Source organism: Furipterus horrens, unplaced genomic scaffold (genome assembly GCF_987537825.1).
Source record: "Furipterus horrens unplaced genomic scaffold, mFurHor1.1.pri manual_scaffold_7, whole genome shotgun sequence".
NCBI lineage: Eukaryota > Metazoa > Chordata > Mammalia > Chiroptera > Furipteridae > Furipterus > Furipterus horrens.
Window position 1 is genome coordinate 120475967 of NW_028327177.1, and position 21147 is coordinate 120497113.

General features: G+C 35.6%; 1 protein-coding gene across 1 annotated transcript in view; it reads left to right on the plus strand.

The window, feature by feature from the left end:
• The window catches only part of KCNH8 (potassium voltage-gated channel subfamily H member 8), a 331588-nt gene that overhangs the window by 289555 nt on the left and 20886 nt on the right, over positions 1–21147 (plus strand). The window contains exons 12-15 of the mRNA XM_090283012.1: positions 3504–3542; positions 12829–13196; positions 15200–15306; positions 17743–17819. Coding sequence (XP_090139138.1) covers positions 3504–3542; positions 12829–13196; positions 15200–15306; positions 17743–17819 — 591 coding nt within the window. The remainder of the gene's footprint in view (positions 1–3503; positions 3543–12828; positions 13197–15199; positions 15307–17742; positions 17820–21147) is intronic.

Below are 21147 nucleotides of genomic sequence, written 5' to 3' on the forward strand. Positions count from 1 at the left end.
CAGTTTAGGATTCCTAAGTCTATATGTGGGTTTCATTCATATTTGCTTCCTTTCTGCTTCATAGAAGTAAACTTTTTGGTGGTTCAACCATTTGAAATCAACTTGAGAGTAAGGAAAGTTTATTGATAATGCCTCACTACTAATGAAAAATGAACAAGTTCATTCTTGAGGTGGGGAATTAGCATTCCATGAGAAGCTTGGCCACAAACCTTATTGGTAATTGCATATATATTAGAATTCAAAGGTGTTTTAATGGGTGAAGGAAATAGATACAAAAAATCAAAGAGATCACATCCCAACCAAAATAACTTATGAAGCCTTAGTGAGGTAGCTCAGCTGGTTAGACCACAATCCCAATACACCAAGGTTTCGGGTTCAATCCCCAGTCAGGGCACATATGGGAATCAACCAATAAGGATATAAATAAGTAGAACAACAAATTGATATATATATATATATATACCTCTCTCTCAAAAAAAATTTTTTAACTCATGAAAATCCTAATAGAAGGGAAGTTAATATTTAGTAATTTAACAACTTAAGGGAAAAATGAGTTGGATGCCAAGGTCAGATATGAGACTATGAAAGTTCTTACAGAAATGTCTTCATTCAGTAAAATAGAAAATATTGACATCCATTTATAATTCAAGTTCAAAAGTAGAATTTTGAGGCCTCCTTTACACAATTTTTTTAAAAAGATTGTGAATTGGTTTTGCTTATTTATAGCATATTGTATGAGTCCCAAGAGACCATTTTTCCTCTTCTGGTTCTCTGTTCCAATGAGTAGAATTTTTTAAATTTAAGAGTCCTCCCTCTACGTTCCCACTGTACTCGCAGAGTACTAGAGTAATTTAGGTGGTTAGGACCAGGAAAATAAAGGAGAAAAAAAGCTTTTTGGAAGCTTTTAAATCAACTTACTATAGCTGAGAATGTTTCTTTTTCAGTCTACAAGGTTATAAAGTCTCACCTCTGATCATGATAACCTTGAGCCAAGACATACTCAGTTCTTGCCCACACTTGGTTTCTTCTATTCTGACAGACTGAAGAGTGAATATATCAAAGTATCCCCCTTAAATACATGTTGTTAATACTATATACAAAAGAAATTATTTATTTAGAGAGCCTAGCATAGCAGTGCTAGCTATACGATGCATGCTTGCCTCATAGAATTGCAATGAAAATTAGTGAACATAATGGCTAGGAAGCACTTCTCAAGGTACTTACCACATAGTAAATATTTAATGAATTGATAGGTGACAGGATGGTAATAACAGTGATATTGGTTATGAAATCTTGCTACTCAGAGTGTGCCCCATGGACCAGCAGCATCTCACCTGGGAGCTCATTAGAAATGCAGAGTCTCAGGCTCCATCCAGACCTCCTGAATCAGAACCCGCATTTTAGTGAGGTTCTGTATGACTTGTGTATACATATAAGTTTGAGAAGCACTAATATAGAAATGTGACAGAACTCACACCAGAAAGAACTCAAACCAAGGAGCTAGGAGTCACACCCAAATCAGAAGATGCTCAGGTCAGTGTCTTAAACCTCAGCAAGCATCTCTGACCTGGAGCTGTTCTTTCTCTCATCTAAGCTGTAACTGAAAGTCTTTTGAAAACACTTTTTGTGTCTACCAGAGTAGCAACAGCACCGTCACTTTGTTTTATTTTTCACATTTTTAATTATTCAGCTGTTTTATTTGTCATCATTTTGGGCATTATTATAAAATTCATGTCTACAATGCTTCTGATTAATGAATTTTTAGGCACCATAGCAGATGTAGAATAGGCTGACTGCTTTGATAACATTAAACATTGGTGAAATATATATTTTCACAGCAGTAATGATTCCAAAATTTGTATAAATAATAATGAATCTATTTCCCTAGTCCTCTAGGGTAAAAAAACAACAGTGAGAGGGTGACAGAATTACCAGATATGTCTCACTTACTAGGTAGATCATTTTCAAGTGCAAGGATTTTTTTTATGTGAATAAAATTATGTTAATTTATAGCATCTATTACCACTTTAAAATGAATGAAGTACATACGAGCAAAACACAATGTGACTGAGACCTGAAGCATGTTTCCTGAATATGTCCTAATTTCCAGGGCTTCTTTATACATCATGGAAGATGCATATGTTTTAATGCATTCTTCCACACACAGTATCATAGTTTGAGTTTATACAAGATGTGTTCTGAGATCCAAGCTTAAGTGGTTATACATTCATTACATGTTTGTTTTCATATCTTACTATCTCTAGAATCAAGATCTGTCTTACAATTGATGACGTGTCACCGTGATTGGCAACATTTTCCCCCTTTTTCCAATCAATGGGATCTCCTTTCCTTTTATTAACTATATTGAGGTAACACTGGTTAATAGATTATATAGGTTCCAAGTGTACATTTCTATGATACATGATCTTCCATTTCATTGTGTCTGTTTCAATCTCTTTTAATAATGCTTTATAGTTTTCAGTATTAGGTCCTTCACATCCTTTAAGTTTATTCTCGAGTATTTTATTCTCTTTGCTGCAATTGCAAAAGCAATTGTTTTTATGTCTTTTTTTTTTTCCTGAAATGTTATTGTTAGTATACAGGAATGCAGTGGATTCAATGGGATCTTAAATTCAGTTAAATAAGGGATTTGGATTCCCAGCGAACCTAATTCTAGTTCACAAGTATCATCATAGTAAGTAAAACAAATGGGACAAAAAGAAGACATGCCTCCCACCAAGAAAGAAGAGGGAGTGGTTAAACAAACCAAAATGAGATTAAATAAGAAGAGTTTCCATGGGTTTCTGTTTTCACAGAGCCAGAGGGGAAAAAAATCATTGAAAATGAGAGAATTTAGCAAAAGTGCAGTAAAGTGAATTAAGGGAGATGGTAAACAAAGGAGAGTGAATTTAGGATGAAGATGAAAATTGTAGACCTGGTCAGTGTGGCTCAGTTGGTTAGAATGTCATCCCATAACCTAAGGGTTGCAGATCAACTCCCGGTCAGTGGGGCACATACCTAGGTTTCAGGTTCCATCCCAGTCCAGGGCACATAGGATGCATATGGGAGGCAACCAACTGATGTTTCTCCCTCACATCGATGTTTCTCTTTCTTGCTCTCTCCTCTCATCTCTCTAAAAGCAATGAAAAACTGTCCTCAAGTGAGGATTTAAAAAAGATAGAAATTGTAGCAAGTAATGCTGTTTTGATCATTATTTCCTAGGTGTGATGTCCTATACTAGATATTCAATTTGCTGCTCTCTCTCTTTTATTATAACACACACTGGTCAATAGAGCTTCTAGAGGGTGGGGTATGGGAAGTGTTTTCAGCTTCTTTCAGGGTGTATTTTCTCTTCTCTGGCCTACAAAGATGGGTTAGTCACCCCCCACATTCTCTGGACTTCCATCTCTTTCCCCTGCCTCCTACATTTCACCCAGTCCCTAACCACCTGCTAAGGTTTAAATGATTGTTACAACTTCTGTTTTTTTGTTTGTTTGTTTCAGGTGATATCAAGATTGTCAAACAAATCTACGGTATCACAGGTATGGTTTTTGCCAAAGAGAATTTAGTCAATAATTTAGTCAATAATATTGTAATAACTATGTATGGTGCCAGTTGGGTACTGGAAATATCATGAAGATCACTTTGTAAAGTATATAATTGTCTAACCACTATGCTGTACACCTGAAGCTAATACAAAATAATATTGAAGATAAACTTTAATCGAAAAAAATTAAACATTTAAAGAACAATAATAATCCTATGACAGCAACCCGATAAACAGCACCTTTTCCTTGTCTGTTCTCTCCTTGAAGCAAAACACAACTTTAACACACATGCATACACACACAGACACACTCATATACATACAGAGGCACACAAATATACCCAATTGCATAACCCATTACAAAACCATTGATAATTAACTGAAGATGGTAGAGGAGGAGGGACAAAGAGGATTTACTTTCAATACTATTGAGAAATTCCTTAAAAGGTCTTAAAACATCTCAATGTTTTCTACCAGATTTATCTCAGGCACAAATTGTCTTTTTTCTTTCACCTCTTCAAAATCCCTCCTCTAGAACTAGCAAAATAGTCATTATGTTTCAACTTTCCTCAACAGGTGACCTTTCCTCACTACTGTACCCTTTTCCCCACCAGATCTTTCTTATATTCTTTTCTCATGGAGAGAAATGTAGCCTTTTTAAAATTTTAAAAATTCAAATTTCTCACCCCTTCATAGCACTCTAAAAACTAACATTTCTCCCAAGAACACAACATCTTTAACTTTAAAAAAAAGTCCTTCTGCATACTTTAGGCTGAAGTTCATTTGCTATATCAAGACCACCAGTATAACAGGGGTTTCGAGACAATAGATTGTTATTTCCTGTTGTGGACAAAGCCAGAGGTGTGCACTGGAACAGCGTGTCAATGAGGTCCCAAGCTTTCTTCTTTCTGTTTCATTATCCTTCATGTATGGCTTCATTCTTTAGGATTTTCTCCCTTTCTAACATAGCTACTGGTGATCCATTCCTTTCATCAACATTTCAGAATAGAAACTTAAAAAAAAAATGTGAAAGAGCAGGAATGAGGCTCCCCTCTTTCTAGAAGCCTTCCTAAAAGTTCCTTATAACCTGTTCTTACATGCTATTATCCCGGAACTTAGCCTCATGGCCACACCAAATAGCAAGGGATACTGAAAAAGGTGTTCTTTCAGCAAGGTGCATTGCTAAGAGTTCTGTTAACTAAGAGTGAAGGAAAAATTATGTAAAAAGAGGTAACCAGTACTCTAGGTAGCTCCTGCTCTGATGTAAATGTTGTTTCTATTTTATTCATGATTATTATCATCATCACAAGGGCCAGCATTTAAGAACTTGCAGTGCATATTGCTAAGTGTTTAACTTCCATTATCTATTACCTAATTTTTTCTCACACCATTCCCAATTTATAGGTTAGAAAACAAAGGCTTTAAACAAATATATTACTTGACCAAGATGATAGGTAATAAGGCACAGGAATTCTAGGACCATGCAAAAGTCCATGCATTCAAGCACTGAATATATTCTGTTTTCCCTTTAGTCAAGTTAGGTTTGATTAAATTTATTCATTTTTGAGTCTAAAATGACTATTTTAGCAAAATGTCATGAACTAAATTAGAGATTCCTTTGACTATGGAGATGAAAACCTCACTGCCTTCATGGAAGCATTTGTCAGGAAAAAAATAATAAAGGAGTGGGTCAGAAGAGAAGGAAGAGCTCGATGGTTGAACTTCATGGCAATGTGTACACAGGTGAATCCAGCTACCTAACAAAAGTGGGTATTTCTAGAGAGATGATCTGAAGGAAATACCTGGTCCTTCTAAAGAGAGGTTGCATATGGGGCTTGGTGTTTAATGATCTAATAAATTTGGACCTGTGTGTAATGAGGGTAGGTGGGATGATTAATTCTTGGTATTAAGTAATGTCAGCCACCTTGATCACAAGAGTCAGTATCTAAGCAACTTTTTCAAGGCACCAAATCTGCATGACAAAATGGAAGAATGAAATTTAAACAACCTTGTCGAACAAACACTATAGGTTCTCAGTCAGGACACTCTAGTAGAGCCAATGAAGCCTCCTTGAAACAAAGGAATAATTAAATCGCTAATGCAAATGTAAACAAAAGTTCAATTAGAGAATGTGCTCATTGTTTTTCATTTCTTTGATAAGTTTGCCCTATTGTGTCTTTTAGCTGGGTGAGCTAACTTTTCTATTCTATGATTCTAGTGTGTAAATGGTCTCCTGCAATTCATGTGGATCTTTTGTTAAAAGCACATTTTTTTAATGCTGTGAAAAACAGAAAAGAAATAAAAGTCATACCATGACTATTTCAATAAATAACTTATGGTTTCACCATTAATTAAAATAATTGTATCTAGTTGGAAAGATGGGTCTAATAATGCCATATTCTAAAGAAGTTTTTAGCCATTAAGAATAAAATACAAAACAAAAATCATGAGTAAACTGATCATTTCCCTTAACAGTTGTGACCTAAAGTGAATGGGCTAGTGCCTTTAAGTTTCAAATTTATTTTTTCATTTTATCTGTCATGATAAGATATTAAAATCCATATTCACCAATGAGCCAACTATTTATTAATGTGAAGTAATAACAATGTGAGCTCATGAGATTTAAATAGTACTCATAGGTTTTTTCAGTTTATCTCATTTTTATTCAAAATTATTGATGGGCATGTATAACTGATTGTATCTTCAAAAGAACCGAGGCATAGAAAAATGAATTGAGCTTTAGGAACAGGGAAGCCATATCTGAGGCAAAGCAATAAACATATACTCTTAAAGTGACTCTGTCAAGGGCCACTAGTTTAGCCTTTGCTTCCCTCCATCATCACCTCAGTTCTCCTATCCCATTCTCTCTTGCTTCTTAGTCCATAAGGTTGAATGGCCCCATCCAAGAATCCAGTGGCCCTAGGATGGGCTTAGCAAGACTTAGCCCATCCTTTCCCAAGGTTCTACAAAGGGAGCAGATTGAATGGCTCACTCGATTTTCCACCAACTGACATATGAACGAGAGGAAAGCAGGAAACAGAGTAGCTGAGGACACTGCTGACCTTCCATCTCTATGATCCAAAATAAGGAAGATTTTTATTCTCAAAGATATTATAATTTTGCTAGTTGGACTCCACATAAAGTTCTACTGAAAACCCTGTAAATTTAAAATAACAAGACCCAAGACCTTCCAGTTAAATTGGAAATGTCTTTATTCTTAAGTGCATGCCACTATATACCATGACAAGTAGCAGGCTGATTAAAATCTAGATGCAAATTTGGTAAAATACACCTTCCACACAGTTCCCACCTAGAGAGATTAAAAAAACAGAAGGGTTGGAGGGCTAATACCAGGAAAGCAGAGAGAATAAACCTAGGGAAGATCAGAAATGGGAAGGATTTTAACACCTGAATGACTAATGGCAAAATCTTATAAATCTTTACTTCCTTTTTTTTATTCTATAATTGTTATCTTCTTTTTATTGTTTTTCAGTTACAGTTGTCCCATTTTCCCCACATTGCTCCACTGCACCCAAGCCACCCCTTCTCCCACAGTCATCCCCCACCCCGTTGTCCATGTCCATGAGTCATTTATACATGTTCTTTGACTAAACCCTTCCCTTACTTATCCCCCTTCTCTCCCTCCCCCCTCCCCCCTGATAACTGTTATTCTGTTCCTTGTTCAATTTTGTTCATTTGTTTGTGTTGTTCATTAGTCTCCTGTATCAGGTGATACCATATGGTATTTTTCTTTCATTGCCTGGCTTATTTCACTAAGTGTAATTCTCTCTAGTTCCATCCATGTTGTCACAAATGGCAGGAGTTCCTTCTTTCTTTCTGCTGCATAGTATTCCATTGTGTAAATGTACCACAGTTTTTTAACCCACTCATCTACAGATAGGAGGCACTTAGGCTGTTTCCAGCACTTAGCTATTGTAAACAGCACTGCTATGAACATAGGGGTGCATAGGTTCTTTTGAATTGGGGTTTCAGGATTCTTCGGGTATAATCCTAGGAGTGGAATCGCTGGTTCAAAAGGCAGTTTCATTTTTAGTTTTTTGAGGAAATTCCATACTGTTTTCCATAGTGGCTGCGCCAGTCTGCATTCCCACCAGCAGTGCAGTAGGGTTCCCATTTCTCCACATCCTCGCCAGCATTTATTGTTTGTTGATTTGTTGATGATGGCCATTCTGACTGGTTAAAGTGGTATCTCATTGTGGTTTTTATTTGCATCTCTCTGATGGCTAATGATGTTGAGCATTCTTTCATGTGTCTATGGACCCTCTGTTTATCCTCCTTGGAGAAGTGTTTGTTCAGGTCTTTTGCCCATTTTTTAAAAAATAATTTATTTATTTATTTGTTTGCTTGTTTATTTATTTATTTTTAGAGAGAAGGGAAAGGAGAAAGAGAGGGAGAGAAACATTACTGTGTGGTTGCCTCTCACTCGCATCCCCAACTGGTGACCTGACGTGCAGCCTAGTCATGTGCCCTGACTGGGAATCGAACCAGCGACACTTGGTTCGCAGGCCGATGCTCAATCCACTGAGCCACAGCAGCCAGGGCCTTCTTTTGCCCATTTTTTAATTGGGCCATCTGTCTTCTTGGTATTGAGATGTATAAGTTCTTTATATATTTTGGATCTCAATCCCTTGTCTGAGGTATCATTGGCAAATATGTTTTCCCATATGGTTGGTTTCCTTTTCATCTTGCTAATGTTTTCTTTTGCTGAGCAGAAACTCTTTAGTTTGATGTAGTCCCATTTGTTTATTTTTTTTCCTTTATTTTCCTTGCTTTAGGAGATATATCAGTGAAAATATTGCTACGGGGGATATCTGAAATTTTTCTGCCTATGTTTTCCTCTAGGACTTTTATGATGCCACGGCTTACATTTAATTCTTTGATCCATCTTGAGTTTATTCTTGTGTGTGGTGTAAACTGGTGGTCTAGTTTCTTTCTTTCTTTCTTTTTTTTTTTTTTTTTTTTTTTTTTTGCATGTCCCTGTCCAGTTCTCCCAACAGCATTTCTTAAAGAGGCTCTTCTCAGTCCATTTTATGCTCCTTCCCCCTTTGTCAAATATTAGTTGACCATATAGTCCTGGGTTTATTTCTGGGCTCTCTATTCTGTTCCATTGATCTATATGTCTGTTCTTGTGCCAGTACTAGACTGTTTTGATCACAGTGGCTTTGTAGTATAGTTTGACATCAGGTATTGTGATTCCTCCTGCTGGGCTCTTCTGTCTCAAGATTGCTGTGGCTATTCTGGGTCTTTTTTTGTTCCATATAAATTTTTGAAGTATTTGTTCTTGGTCTGTGGAATATGTCATTGGTATTTTAATAGGGATTGTATTGAATCTGTAAATTTCTTTGAGTAGTATGGACATTTTAATGATGTTGATTCTTCCCATCCAAGAACATGGTATTTGCTTCCATTTATTTGTATCTTCCTTAATTTCTTTCTTCAGTGTTACATAGTTTTCCAAGTACAGGTCTTTTATCTCTTTGGTTAAGTTTATTCCTAGGTACTTTATTTTTCTTGTTGCTATAGTAAATGGGATTTTTTTTTAGTTTCTACCTCTGATATTTTATTGTTGGTGTACAGAAATGCCTTAGATTTCTGTATATTTACTTTGTACCCTGCTGTTTTGCGAAATTTGCTTATTATGTCGAGTAGTTTTTTAGTGGAGTCTATAGGGTTTTCTATGTATAATAATGTCATCTGCAACTAATGACAGTTTTACTTCCTCTTTTCCAATTTGGATGCCTTTTATTTCTTTTTCTTGTCTGATGGCTGTGGCTAGAACTTCCAAGATTATGTTGAATAGGAGTGGAGAGAGTGGACATTCTTGTCTTGTTCCTTATCTCAGGGGGAATGCTTTCAGTTTTTGCCCATTGAGTATGATGTTGGCTTCAAGTTTCTCATCTGTGGCCTTTATTGTGTTGAGGTATGCTCCCTCTCTTCCCATTTTGCTGAGTGTTTTCATCATCAATGAGTGTTGTACTTTATCAAATGCTTTTTCAGCATCTGATGATATGATTATGTAATTTTTGTGTTTCATTTTGTTTATGTGGTGTATTACGTTTATTGATTTGTGAATATTAAACCATCCTTGCATCCCTGCGATGAATCCAATTTGATCATGGTGTATGATCTTTTTAATGTGTTTCTGGATCCTGTTTGCCAATATTTTGTTAGAGGATTTTAGCATCAATGTTCATCAATGATATTGGCCTGTAGTTTTCTTTCTTTGTTGTGTCTTGACCTGGTTTTGGAATTAGGGTAATACTGGTTTCATAGAACAAGTTTGGGGGTCTTCCCTCTTCTTGGAGTTTTTGGAATAGTTTGAGAAGGGTAGGAGTTAGTTCTTCCCTAAATGTTTTGTAAAATTCACCTGTGAAGCCATCCAGTCCAGGGCTTTTGTGTGCTGGGAGATTTTTGATTACTGTTTCAATTTCACTCCTTGTTATTGATCTGTTCAGGCTTTCTACTCCTTCTTGATTCAATTTTGGAAGATTATATGTTTCTAGAAATTTGTCCATTTCATATAGGTTGTCAAGTTTCTTGCCATACAGTTGTTTGTAGTAACTTCTTACAATCCTTTGTATTTCTGTGATATCAGTTGTGATTTCTCCTCCTTCATTTCTGATTTTGTTTATTTAATTCCTCTCTTTTTCTTGATGAACCTGACTAAAGGCTTGTCGATTCTGTTTATTTTTTTAAAGAACCAGCTCTTACTTTCGTTGATCTTTTGAATTGTTTGTTTAGTCTCTATGTCATTTAATTCTGCTCTGATATTGATGATTTCCTTCCTTCTACTCTCTCTGGGCTTTGTTTGTTGTTGTTCTAGTTCTTTTAGCTATAGGGTTAGATTTTTTAGTTGAAATTCTTCTATCCTTTTTAGGTAGACTTGTATTGCTATGAACCTTCCTGTCAGGACTGCTTTCTCTGTGTCCCATAGGTTTTGGGCTGTTATGTGTTCACTATTATTTGTTTCTGGAAACTTTTTGATTTCTTCCTTGATGTCATTGTTAACCCAGTCATTTTTAATAGCATGTTATTCATTCTCCATGAGTTTGAATTTCTTTGAGTTTTTTCCTTGAGGTTGATTTTCAGTTTGAAGCCATTATGATCTGAGAAGATGCTTGATATAATTTTGATTTTCTTGAATTTGTTCAAACTTGTTTTGTGTCCTATCATGTGGTCTATCTTTGAAAATGTCCCATGTGCATTTGAAAAGAATGTATGTTTTGCTTCTTTGGGGTGAAAAGTTCTATATATATATTAGTTAAGTCCATTTTGTTTAGTGTGTTGTTCAGTATTTCAATATCTTTGGTGTTTCTTTGCTTCAAAGATCTGTCTATTTTTTGATAATGGAGTGTTGAGGTCCCCTACTATGAGTGTGTTTCTATCGATATCCTTCTTGTAGTCTTCTAGTATTTTCCTTATATATTTGGGTGCTCCTATGTTGGGTGCATATATGTTTACCAGAGTTACATCTTCTTGATGGATTGTTCCCTTAAGTATTATGAAATGTCCTTCTTTGTTTCTTTTTATGGCCCTTGCTATGAAATCCATTTTGTCTGATGTAAGTAGTGCTACTCCAGCTTTTATTTATTTATTTTTTTCATGTCCATTTGCTTGGAATACTTTTTTCCATCCCTTCACTTTCAGTCTCTGTAAATCTTTTGTTTTGAAGTGTGTCTCTTGCAGACATCATATATGTGGGTCATGTTTTCATATCCATTCCTCTACACTATGTCTTTTAATTGGAGCATTTAATCAATTAACATTTACTGTTATTATTGACAGGTATTTATTTATTTCCCTTTGTACCTGTGTTCCTCTCCCTCTCTTTTTTTCTTCTTTTTCTTAAAGCATTCCCTTTATCATCTCTTGCAATGCTGGTTTGGTGGAGATGTATTCTTTTAGTGTTCTTTTGTCTGAAAAACTCATTATTTCACCTTCCATTTTGAAGGAGAGCCTTTCTGGATAGAGTATTCTTGGTTGTAGGCCTTTGTTTTTTCATTGCTTGGAATATTTTTTGCCAGTCCCTTCTGGCTTGTAGAGTTTCTGTTGAGAAATTGGTCAATAGCCTTATTGGAACTCCCTTGTATGTTATTTGCTGTTTTTCTCTTGCTACTTTTAGGATTCTCACTTTGTCTTTGAATATTGCCATTTTAATTATAATGTGCCTTGGAGTGGGCCTTTTTGGGTTCATCTTCATTGGGAGCCTCTGTGCCTCCTGGACTTGCATAACTTTTTCTCTCATCAATTTAGAAAAATTTTCTGTCATTACTTTTTCTATCAGGTTTTATATCCCTTGCTCATCCTCTTCTCCTTCTTGTATCCCTGTGATTCTAATGTTGTTTAGTTTCATGTCATCCTGCATTTCTCTTAAACCCTCTTCATTCTATTTCAGTCATTTTTCATTTTGTTGTATTGTCTGGGAATTTTTTTCTACATTGTCCTCTAACTCGCTGATCTGATCCTCTGCTTCATTTAGCCTGTTTTTGATTGATTCTACTGTGTTCTTCAGTTCAGAAATTATATTCTTTATTTCTTCCTGGTTCTTAATAATAGTTTCTATGTCCTTTTTTATGCTGGTATAGTTCTCAGTAAGTTCCTTGTAGCTTCCCTGCATTCTTTGTAGTTTCCTTGGAGTTCCTTGTAATTTCCCTGGAGTTTGTCATAGTTTTCTTTGAGATTGTCAAGTACATTGAGCTTCTTTATAACCATTCTTTTGAATTCCATGTCTGATAATTGGCTTATGTCTATTCCATCTAACTCCCTTTCTGGGAATTCCTCCTTTTATTTCATTGGTAGGTTTTTTTCTGTGTCTTCCCATGTTGGATTCTTCTTCTTTGTTTTTGTTTATTAGATTTGTCTGCTTCAATTTGTGGTATGAGGTTCTGTATAGGAGACCTGGGGGATTCAGTGGTGCAGTCTCTTTGATCTCCTGAGCCCAACGCTCTTGGGATGCCCTTTATGCCATTTGTTTAAGTTGTCTGGTTGTATTTCAGTTACTCTTTGGTGGATCCTTCCCTCTGGCTAGTCGATTGAGAGTCTCTCTTCCCACCTTGTCTTGAGTTCTTGTATGGAGATGCTGTTAAAACATAAACTCACAACCCAGGCAAGAAACCCACACCCTCAAAAATAAGTCTGTACTTTTGATGAGAAGTTTCTCTAAGAGACTGACTCTGTTCAGATAGGACCTCTAGCATGAATGTGATATCTCTCAAGAGGTCTTTGCAATCCTAACTAATCTGTGTTATCCACTGATTTAGTCAGAGCCAAAGGGAAATGGCAGCATCAACAAGAGACTCCCATCCATTGTGGAAGATGAGGAAGAAGAGGAGGAGGAGGAGGAGGAGGAGGGAGAGGAGACAGCTTCCCTGTCCCCCATCTACACAAGAGGATCCTCCTCTTCACAGAGCAAGAAGGTTGGAAGCAGTAAAAGCTATCTAGGTTTAAGCTTGAAGCAGCTGGCCTCAGGAACAGTACCATTTCACTCACCTATCAGAGTCTCCAGTTCAAATTCCCCCAAAGCCAAGCAGGAAACTGAACCCCCTAACCATGGTAAAAGGAAAGAGAAGAACTTGAAATTGCAGCTTTCAACTTTGAATAGTGCTGCACCTCCAGACCTCAGTCCAAGGTAAGAATTCACACTGTCTAATTCTTCCCCAGGTGAAAATGGCTTCCTTTCATTCAGACCAGTACCTAGCTAGTAAGTTATTCAGCCTTCTGGGCCTTCCTACTGCACAGGATCCTAGCCTGGATTCTTCAGCTTTCCTGAATTTTGTGTATAATGTTGGCCTCTATGTGGAGGTATATGCAGTATGAGAATAAATAGTTTTAATCATATTCTCAAAAGGTTCATTAAATGTTCAGAATTCCTTCTCAGCTCCCTCCACCTATTTATCTCTACCTATTGTTATAACCATTTATTTTTACACTGTAATTTTATAATTGATAATTTAAATGAAATAAAGTAGATGGAACAAAATCCATAGATGTTATCCCCTTAATACCTGTTCTTAACAAACGTTTTATGAAGCAATGAGTTACAATTATGAAGAAAATGAAGTGTTGATTTTTTGTTTTCCATGCTACTTGCTTTATCATCATGGATGTCTGAAGTTTAGTTTTATTTCTGGCCTTTTCAGTACATCACACGCATGGCATTATTTTTAATTTTTTTTTTAAATATTTACTTTAGGATCAACTCAAGGTAATTGAGAGGGTAAAGAATTTTGACTCAAAATGTGAAAATAGTCTATGGTGCATAAAAGGAATAGCAAACAAATCATGTAACCACAGAATAATAAATAGAAGCAATAAAAAATATATTGAATGTTTTCCATGTTACATGTACTCCGCTAGACAATTTCACATTCACTATTGCATTTAGTATTCTCAGGAATCCTATATGGTACAGGTAGTTCATATTATCTCTACTATAAAGATATAAGAAGTGAAACTTGAAGGTTAATTATTTTGTCTAAAATCTCAGAAATTAAGTTCTGAAATCTAGATTCAAATTTTGTTTTCCTACTTGTAAGGCAAGTGATCTTTCTAATATGTACTACATTTGATTGATTTGAAGAAAATAATTTAACCATTTAAAAAGAATATAAAGAATAAAAAAGCAGAACAGGCTTAGTGAAGCAGGTGGACATTAAATGTTCAGGAACCCAATTAGAGGTGATAATGTGAAAACATTGCTTAACTCTTCTTGTTTCTAAATTTTTAACAAAATGAAAAACAATGAATTTTAAAAAGGAGGACATGTATTAGAGCTGGAAAATAAATATTTATTCACTCTACACTAGAAAAGGAACATATTTTCTTTATATCTAAAAAAGTTTGAAAACATACTTCAAAATGCTAACAGAAATGGTGGATTACAGATGATTTTTATTTTCTGATTTTTGTTGCCTTTATGTTTAAATTTTCTACAATAGACTTGTATTATTTTTAAGATAATGAGTGGGTTAGATGGTATTATTAAAGAAAGAATAGTAGCTTAAGTCCTCACAGAAATTTAAATATAATTTTTTAAACTCTCACTTTAGAGTTTTGTCCAAGTCCAGAGTGAAGATGTCATTAAAGTTATTTTTGTGATGCTGTAATCATTAGGTTAAAACATTTTAATTCTAGATAGAGTCGTGATTTAAAATAAATTTAGACAAGAGGGTTTCTGTAGCTTAAGGTTGTGAATCTATGTTCTATAGTATTGCTTTCCAATAGAATATAACATGAATTAAAAATGGGAGCAACATACATAATTTTAAATTTTCTAGTAGCCATATGTTTAAAAGTTTTAAAAAATTAATTTTAATAATATACTTAATATGTCCCAAATATATTATTACTTCAAATGTAAACAATATGAAAATTGCTAATGAAATAATTTACATTTTTCTACTAAAATCTTCAAAATCCAGTGTGTATTTTATACTTACAGCATATTTCAATTCATACTTGCTATGCTTCAGGTGCTCCATAGTCATTTAAGGCTAATGGCTACCATATTGAATAGCATAGCTCTAGAGTGTCTAGAATTTATAATAGAAACACAATATTTTTAAATCTGTAGAAATTTTGCAACCCATGAATATAAATTCACAATTAATTAATATCCTTTATTTTAAACAGGATTGTTGATGGAATTGAAGATGGAAACAGCGGTGAAGAAAGCCAGACTTTTGACTTTGGCTCTGAACGAGTCAGGCCAGAACCCCGAATTTCTCCTCCTCTTGGAAGTAAAGGTATTCAGCCTCTTTTAAGGGGGTATATTTCTTTTTAACTTCTAATGTTTGTCATAGGCAGTATTTTGCCTCCCCACTCTCAGAATATCCTCCATGTGATAGAATTTATCTATGCCACAGAATAATTTCATGAATCTATATTATCTCCAAGTGATGAAGATATCATTGGTAATTGTTCCTCTATCCAGGCTAGATGCCCTGCCATTTACCAGCCAGGTAACTAGTGTGTTAGGAGACTCAAATTTCTGCTCCTCACCAGAAGGTGACCATGTTTTTCTATTATAAATGCAAACTAACCCATAAAAACATTACCCCGAGGAAATGGTCTGTTGGTTGTACACTGGAGAAACATTGGCTCTATTTAACCAATTTATTTGGTAAGAGGTTATGTACTTGCATTTTGTCAGAAGATAAGCACCTTTAGAAGCATGCAAAAATGTTAGAAATGATGGAAAACTATACAAAGCATTACCCTCTAGTGATGGTGAATTGATGTAAGAGTAGCCCCAAACCTAGCTCAGGCTCCTCTCTCTCCCTTTCGTTCTTGAATTCATTGACCATAAAAGTGAATCTGCCAACATGATAAAGGCCATGGGTGACAAATAAACTATAAAAAAGACACTCCTGTAGTTAATAAAGAGAGAATAATAAAGAAGTATTAAATAGGCATAAACTATCCATAACAATTAGCAGCAAACTACCAGGTACAAGACCGGAAATCCCCTGCCAACCCTCTCCCATCATTCCCACCTAGCTCTGAGATCCTTGCGTCAGGATCTTCTGCTAAGTAGCAAATCCTGAAGTCAAGCCTAAAGAGGACTTTTGAATGTACAGGTCTGAGGGTGTGTCTTCAATAGGAGAATACCAGTATCCCACCTTAATCAACAATCATGTTTCCCAGCATTCATCATTGCCTGAAGAAATAGGAAGGTCCTTGTAAGACTCACCAATGGAGGGAAAGTGGAGGGGGATGAGGAAAGATGAGTACAATGTTGGTCAACAATTCTGATTAATTTATTCTTTTGACATCTATGTGCTGATAAGACTCCGCTTAGAGCAAGGGGCATGGAAATCATAGTTATAGTCAAATTGGTGTGAGTATTTGCTGTGAAAACTGGTGGAATGTCTTGTTTTTTTGCTCACCTGGGCCTGGAGATGATGCATAGAACGTCACCACATCCATCTACCTATTTCTGGTCCCCACCACCCTCTTAGCTTCTTCTTTTACTTTTTCCCAACATCTATCCTTATACTCATGCATTCAAGCAACCCATTTTCTTAACTCTATCTCCTAAATATCTCTAGTAAGACTTCCTATCCTTAGTGCCTCCCCTTTTCCTTGCCACATCCATCTCTTCCCTATATTGCTACCAAAGTCTTCTCTCTTATCTTGCACATTTCTCCATATAGAATAAACATTTTAAAAAATATACATTTATTCTTATTATTCTACTCCTATACTTAAAACCATTAAGAGCTCCCTATTTCCCTTAGTATGAAATCCAAACCTATTGTATAATTATTTTTCAAATGTCTCTTTTCCCTCTTAGATGCTAAGCTTCACAAAGGTTGATTTTATTTATTCATTGCTATCTCTTCTAAAGGAGGCCTAGCCTGTTGTATATGATGTCTAATCATCCATTCATTATGAATGGATTAGCTCTGCAAAATATCTCTGCAAAGTGAGTTCTTACTACTCTACACTTCTGATTGTTTTAAATAAATTTTTCTCCCACAAACAAGTTTTCTATCCATAATTGCCCAGAATTAGGATATTTAGAATGATGATACCATGATCTAAATTTATCCTTTCTATTGAAACTAACAATGATTCATCTGTACTTTTGTCCCTGACAGAAATAAATGCATTTGGAAGATTAAGGCAGAGAAAAGGTGGAGATAAGCGAACCAGAAAACGGGAGAAGTTATCTTTTAGAGCAACACAGGGGGAGATGGAAAACCTGCAGTAAAGATTAGCACCTGAAATAGATGTGGGAGGAAAATGTTCACCTGGGCACAGAAATCAATAGTCAGGAAAAAAAAGAAAGATAGAGGAAGAAAAGAACATCCTTTTTGTATGGCTTGGACACTGGCTGTAATATATTTTTAGCTAATTGTCAAAGAAGAGAAAATATGACATCTTGGAACATGGTAGTATTTGTATTGAGAGGAAGGGGAGATTTACCACATTCACATTCCATGACTGCAGTCACACTCACCACCACCATGATGTGTGCCTGGTTCCAAAGACAGTGTCATGTGCTACCCAGAGTACTAGATGCTTTCCAGTCCCAGGGAGATAGAAACCACAGTGCACCAACATCGGGAAACTTTAAAGGCAGTAGCTCAGTCTTCCTTTCCTATTGCCCCAATTCTCAGATATGGAGTTTATTCTTAAAGGACTTATTCTTTGTATGTGTCACTTTTCAGACCCAGAAATTGGAGCTGCTGTTCTCTTCATCAAAGCAGAGGAGACCAAGCAGCAGATAAAGAAACTCAACAGTGAGGTACGTAGCTATCTTTCCCTGATCATGCTGGAGTGGTAAGAGGAGGTTTCAATCGTAGTTACCAGCAGCAACAGTATGATATAGAAATTACAACATGTGCTCTGATGTCTGACCACCATGGGTGAACTCCCACTAAGCCTCATGTGGGTTATGTGACCTTTGACAGGTCACTTACTGTCTCTCAAGCTCTGTTTATCTGTGTGTAGAAGGGGATAGTAATTATGCCAGCCTTGTAGACCATTGTGAAATGGAGATAATCTAAGTAAATCATTTAGCATAAAGTACACAATAAGTGATAATTATAATTAGCTTCTTAAATGTACTGATATTGATTTAATAAGTGCTTTTTCACTTTTTCATGTACTTTAATTTTAATGAGTTAAAGCAACATCATTAGTCCACAGGTGAATCAAAAGTAATAAAGCAATCAAACAGCCTGAAATTTTGTTCCTTTCTCTGACACTTATTTGCTGTGCAACTTTGAACAATGTACCTCTGTGAATCTTATCCATGTAAAATAAGGTGATTTTTAAAACAACCTTATTAAGGTATATTTTACATTACATAAAATTCACCCATTTCAAGTTTACAATCCAATTTTATTTTTAGTAATTTTATCAAGTGGTTCGACCTATACCATAAGTTAGTTTTAGAATATCTTTACCCCCTCAGCAAGATCGCTCATAATCATTCATAATTAACCCCTGTTCCCACATCCAGCCCTAGACAACCAGTTATCTACTTTCTGGATGTTTTGTATAAATAAAGAAGATAATTTCTAAATTACTGTCTTAATTTATGCCCCCTTCCCAAAATAAAATTAAATTTAAAAAAAGAAAAGAAAAGAAACAGCTTCTGAGACAATGATTTGGATGCAAATAGTTTATTTGGGAGGTAATCCAGGAAGCAAGACGGAAGGGTAGAGAAACAAGGCAGGAAAAAAAGCAAAGCAATAAGAATGAGTGTGTTAATGCGACCATTAACCCTGCAGGCATCTGGAGCTCAGTCCAGTGGGCAGGCACAGAGAGTGTCATAGAATCCCTTTCTAGGACTAAAGTTTTAGATTACCTAATGAGATTTCAGCAAAAAATGTAACCAATTGATGATGTTGACGAGATGAGAGAGAAAAAAAATTTATGTAATTATAATCACTTTCCAATCTTCTGCAACAGTGGAAGACTGGATAGCTTGTCATAAAGTTCAAAGGTTTTTCTGAAACCTGCATTTCCTCAGCTTGGTAAAAGTTTATGTTTTACTGCCATCTCTCCTCTTGAGCCTATACTCTCTGGAAGTTGAGATTGTTGCTAACATGAGTTTAGATGGCCCAAGGGCAGACTACCAAACAGGAACAGAAAACATAACTGGATAAACAGTTCTTAAATCACAAGGATTTAGCCATACACTGGATCACCCAAATAACTTCTTGTTAAAATGTACCCTCCCAAAAAAACAAAACTAAACACCCTGTTGGAGAACTGGATGTTAACCTTCTATTGAACAATTTCTTTTCAGATATTGTTCTCAACTAAAATCACCCATCAATAATACCATTTGAATTATTTCCCTTCACATTTGAGAAGCTCAGTTAGTGATTTTAAGAACTGATTGTCCAAAACCTTAGCTCAAATACTGGAGTTAATAATTATTCTGGAGGGGGGAAAATGTGTTTATATCTTCACCTTTTGGAATGTAGATGATCTTTCCAAGTTATAGCTGTAAGTCTATACTCTACATGATTTTCTTTTGACAATGTGAACCAGTGTTAGATGTGTTAGAACAGATAACTACTTGAAAAACAAAATATTTCCCCAGTGTGATTCTGTATTCATGATTGCTTTTCCAGTGAGATTACATAAATCTTTTTACCTTGTCATATATTGAAATAAAAAGAGCAAGATAAAACATCAATGACCCAATTTTCCTTTCCTAAAGGATTAGTTTTCTTTATAGGAAAAGATCTGATTTCTTCATGGCTGAAGCCTAAGTAAAAAAATTGTATCCTTTATACATAATTTAATTTATTCACAGTCTCAACCCTTTGGGAAGTGCATTAAAACCCTCTAAGACAGATCGAATGAAAATACAAATTGGCTTCAAACTGTAAACTTATTCTCCTTGTTAAAACCCGCTACTTGTTTTTTCCTCATATCTCCTACAAAGTAATGTTGTTTACAGAGCAAAAAAGTCCAAGCCTAATTTTTCCATTTCACCTATTTTCTACTGCTCACACCACATGTGATCATTTAATTGTTCTATACTTTGTTTATTCTATTTTTTGTGTAGGAGTAAGCAAGAAAAGAAAAGATAATAAATGTAGGATGTACTGCATGGCAATAACTCTGCAACAAAAACGTCAACTCCCAATATCTGTGAGGCACGCTGAGAACTGTGTAAAGCTACGAGCACTGCAGAAACTGCATTTTGATATTTGCTAAACATCTAAGATGTAATGAAATTGTTCAGATATGTAAAGTTCAAAATCAGCTGGTTAAATACAGAACAAAAATCAGAAAAGGAATAATATTGGTAATAACCTACATTCACAGGACAGTTAAGACAGTTTAAAAGATGTAGGGCAGCTGCTAATATTAGAACACTTTTGAAAACATTGTCATTGCTTTACAGCAGAGGAAAAAATTGTGTGATTCTAAGGGAATTATTTTAAAAATAACAACAAAACATCACTGTATGGGCCATGGGCTGTGTAGGTCAAATGCTCCATTTCTGAAAAAGATTTGTAGGTAACGGTTGGAGTGTTTTCCCATTTCTGAAGTCTGGCTGACCCAGAAAGACACTGTGGCAAAGCCCACCAAGGGAGTCTACATGCTCTGCCACTGCAGACAGAAGGCAGCAAACACACCAGTAGAGAAAGAGAATAAACTTCGGCGAGAGACAGAGATTTAAATCTTACACATAAAGTTAATGCTGTGACTTTAGCAAAGTGTTCACTTTCCCCAAGTTCAGATTTCTCCTCTATTCAATAGTAATAATAAAATCTGTAAGAGAGGATTATTAGGAGAATTTAATACCAAATATAAAGCACCAAGCATGTACCCTCCCTTAATTAGAGGTCAAATGCTCATTCCCTCCTCATACAAGGTTATTCCTCTATTCAACTAGAGGTGACTCTCAAGGTAGCCCCTACCCACACCTGCTGCTACCTAACAGTGCCCAGTACAGTGTAACAGGAGAGAGATAATTAGTCAATACTTATGGAATAAAATGGAAATGAATGTACGTAAGGGAAACATACTGGATGATAAAAATGACTACTTTCACCTGAGATTTTCTTTTGCTATAAAGACACTTAATTAAAAAGTAGAATACA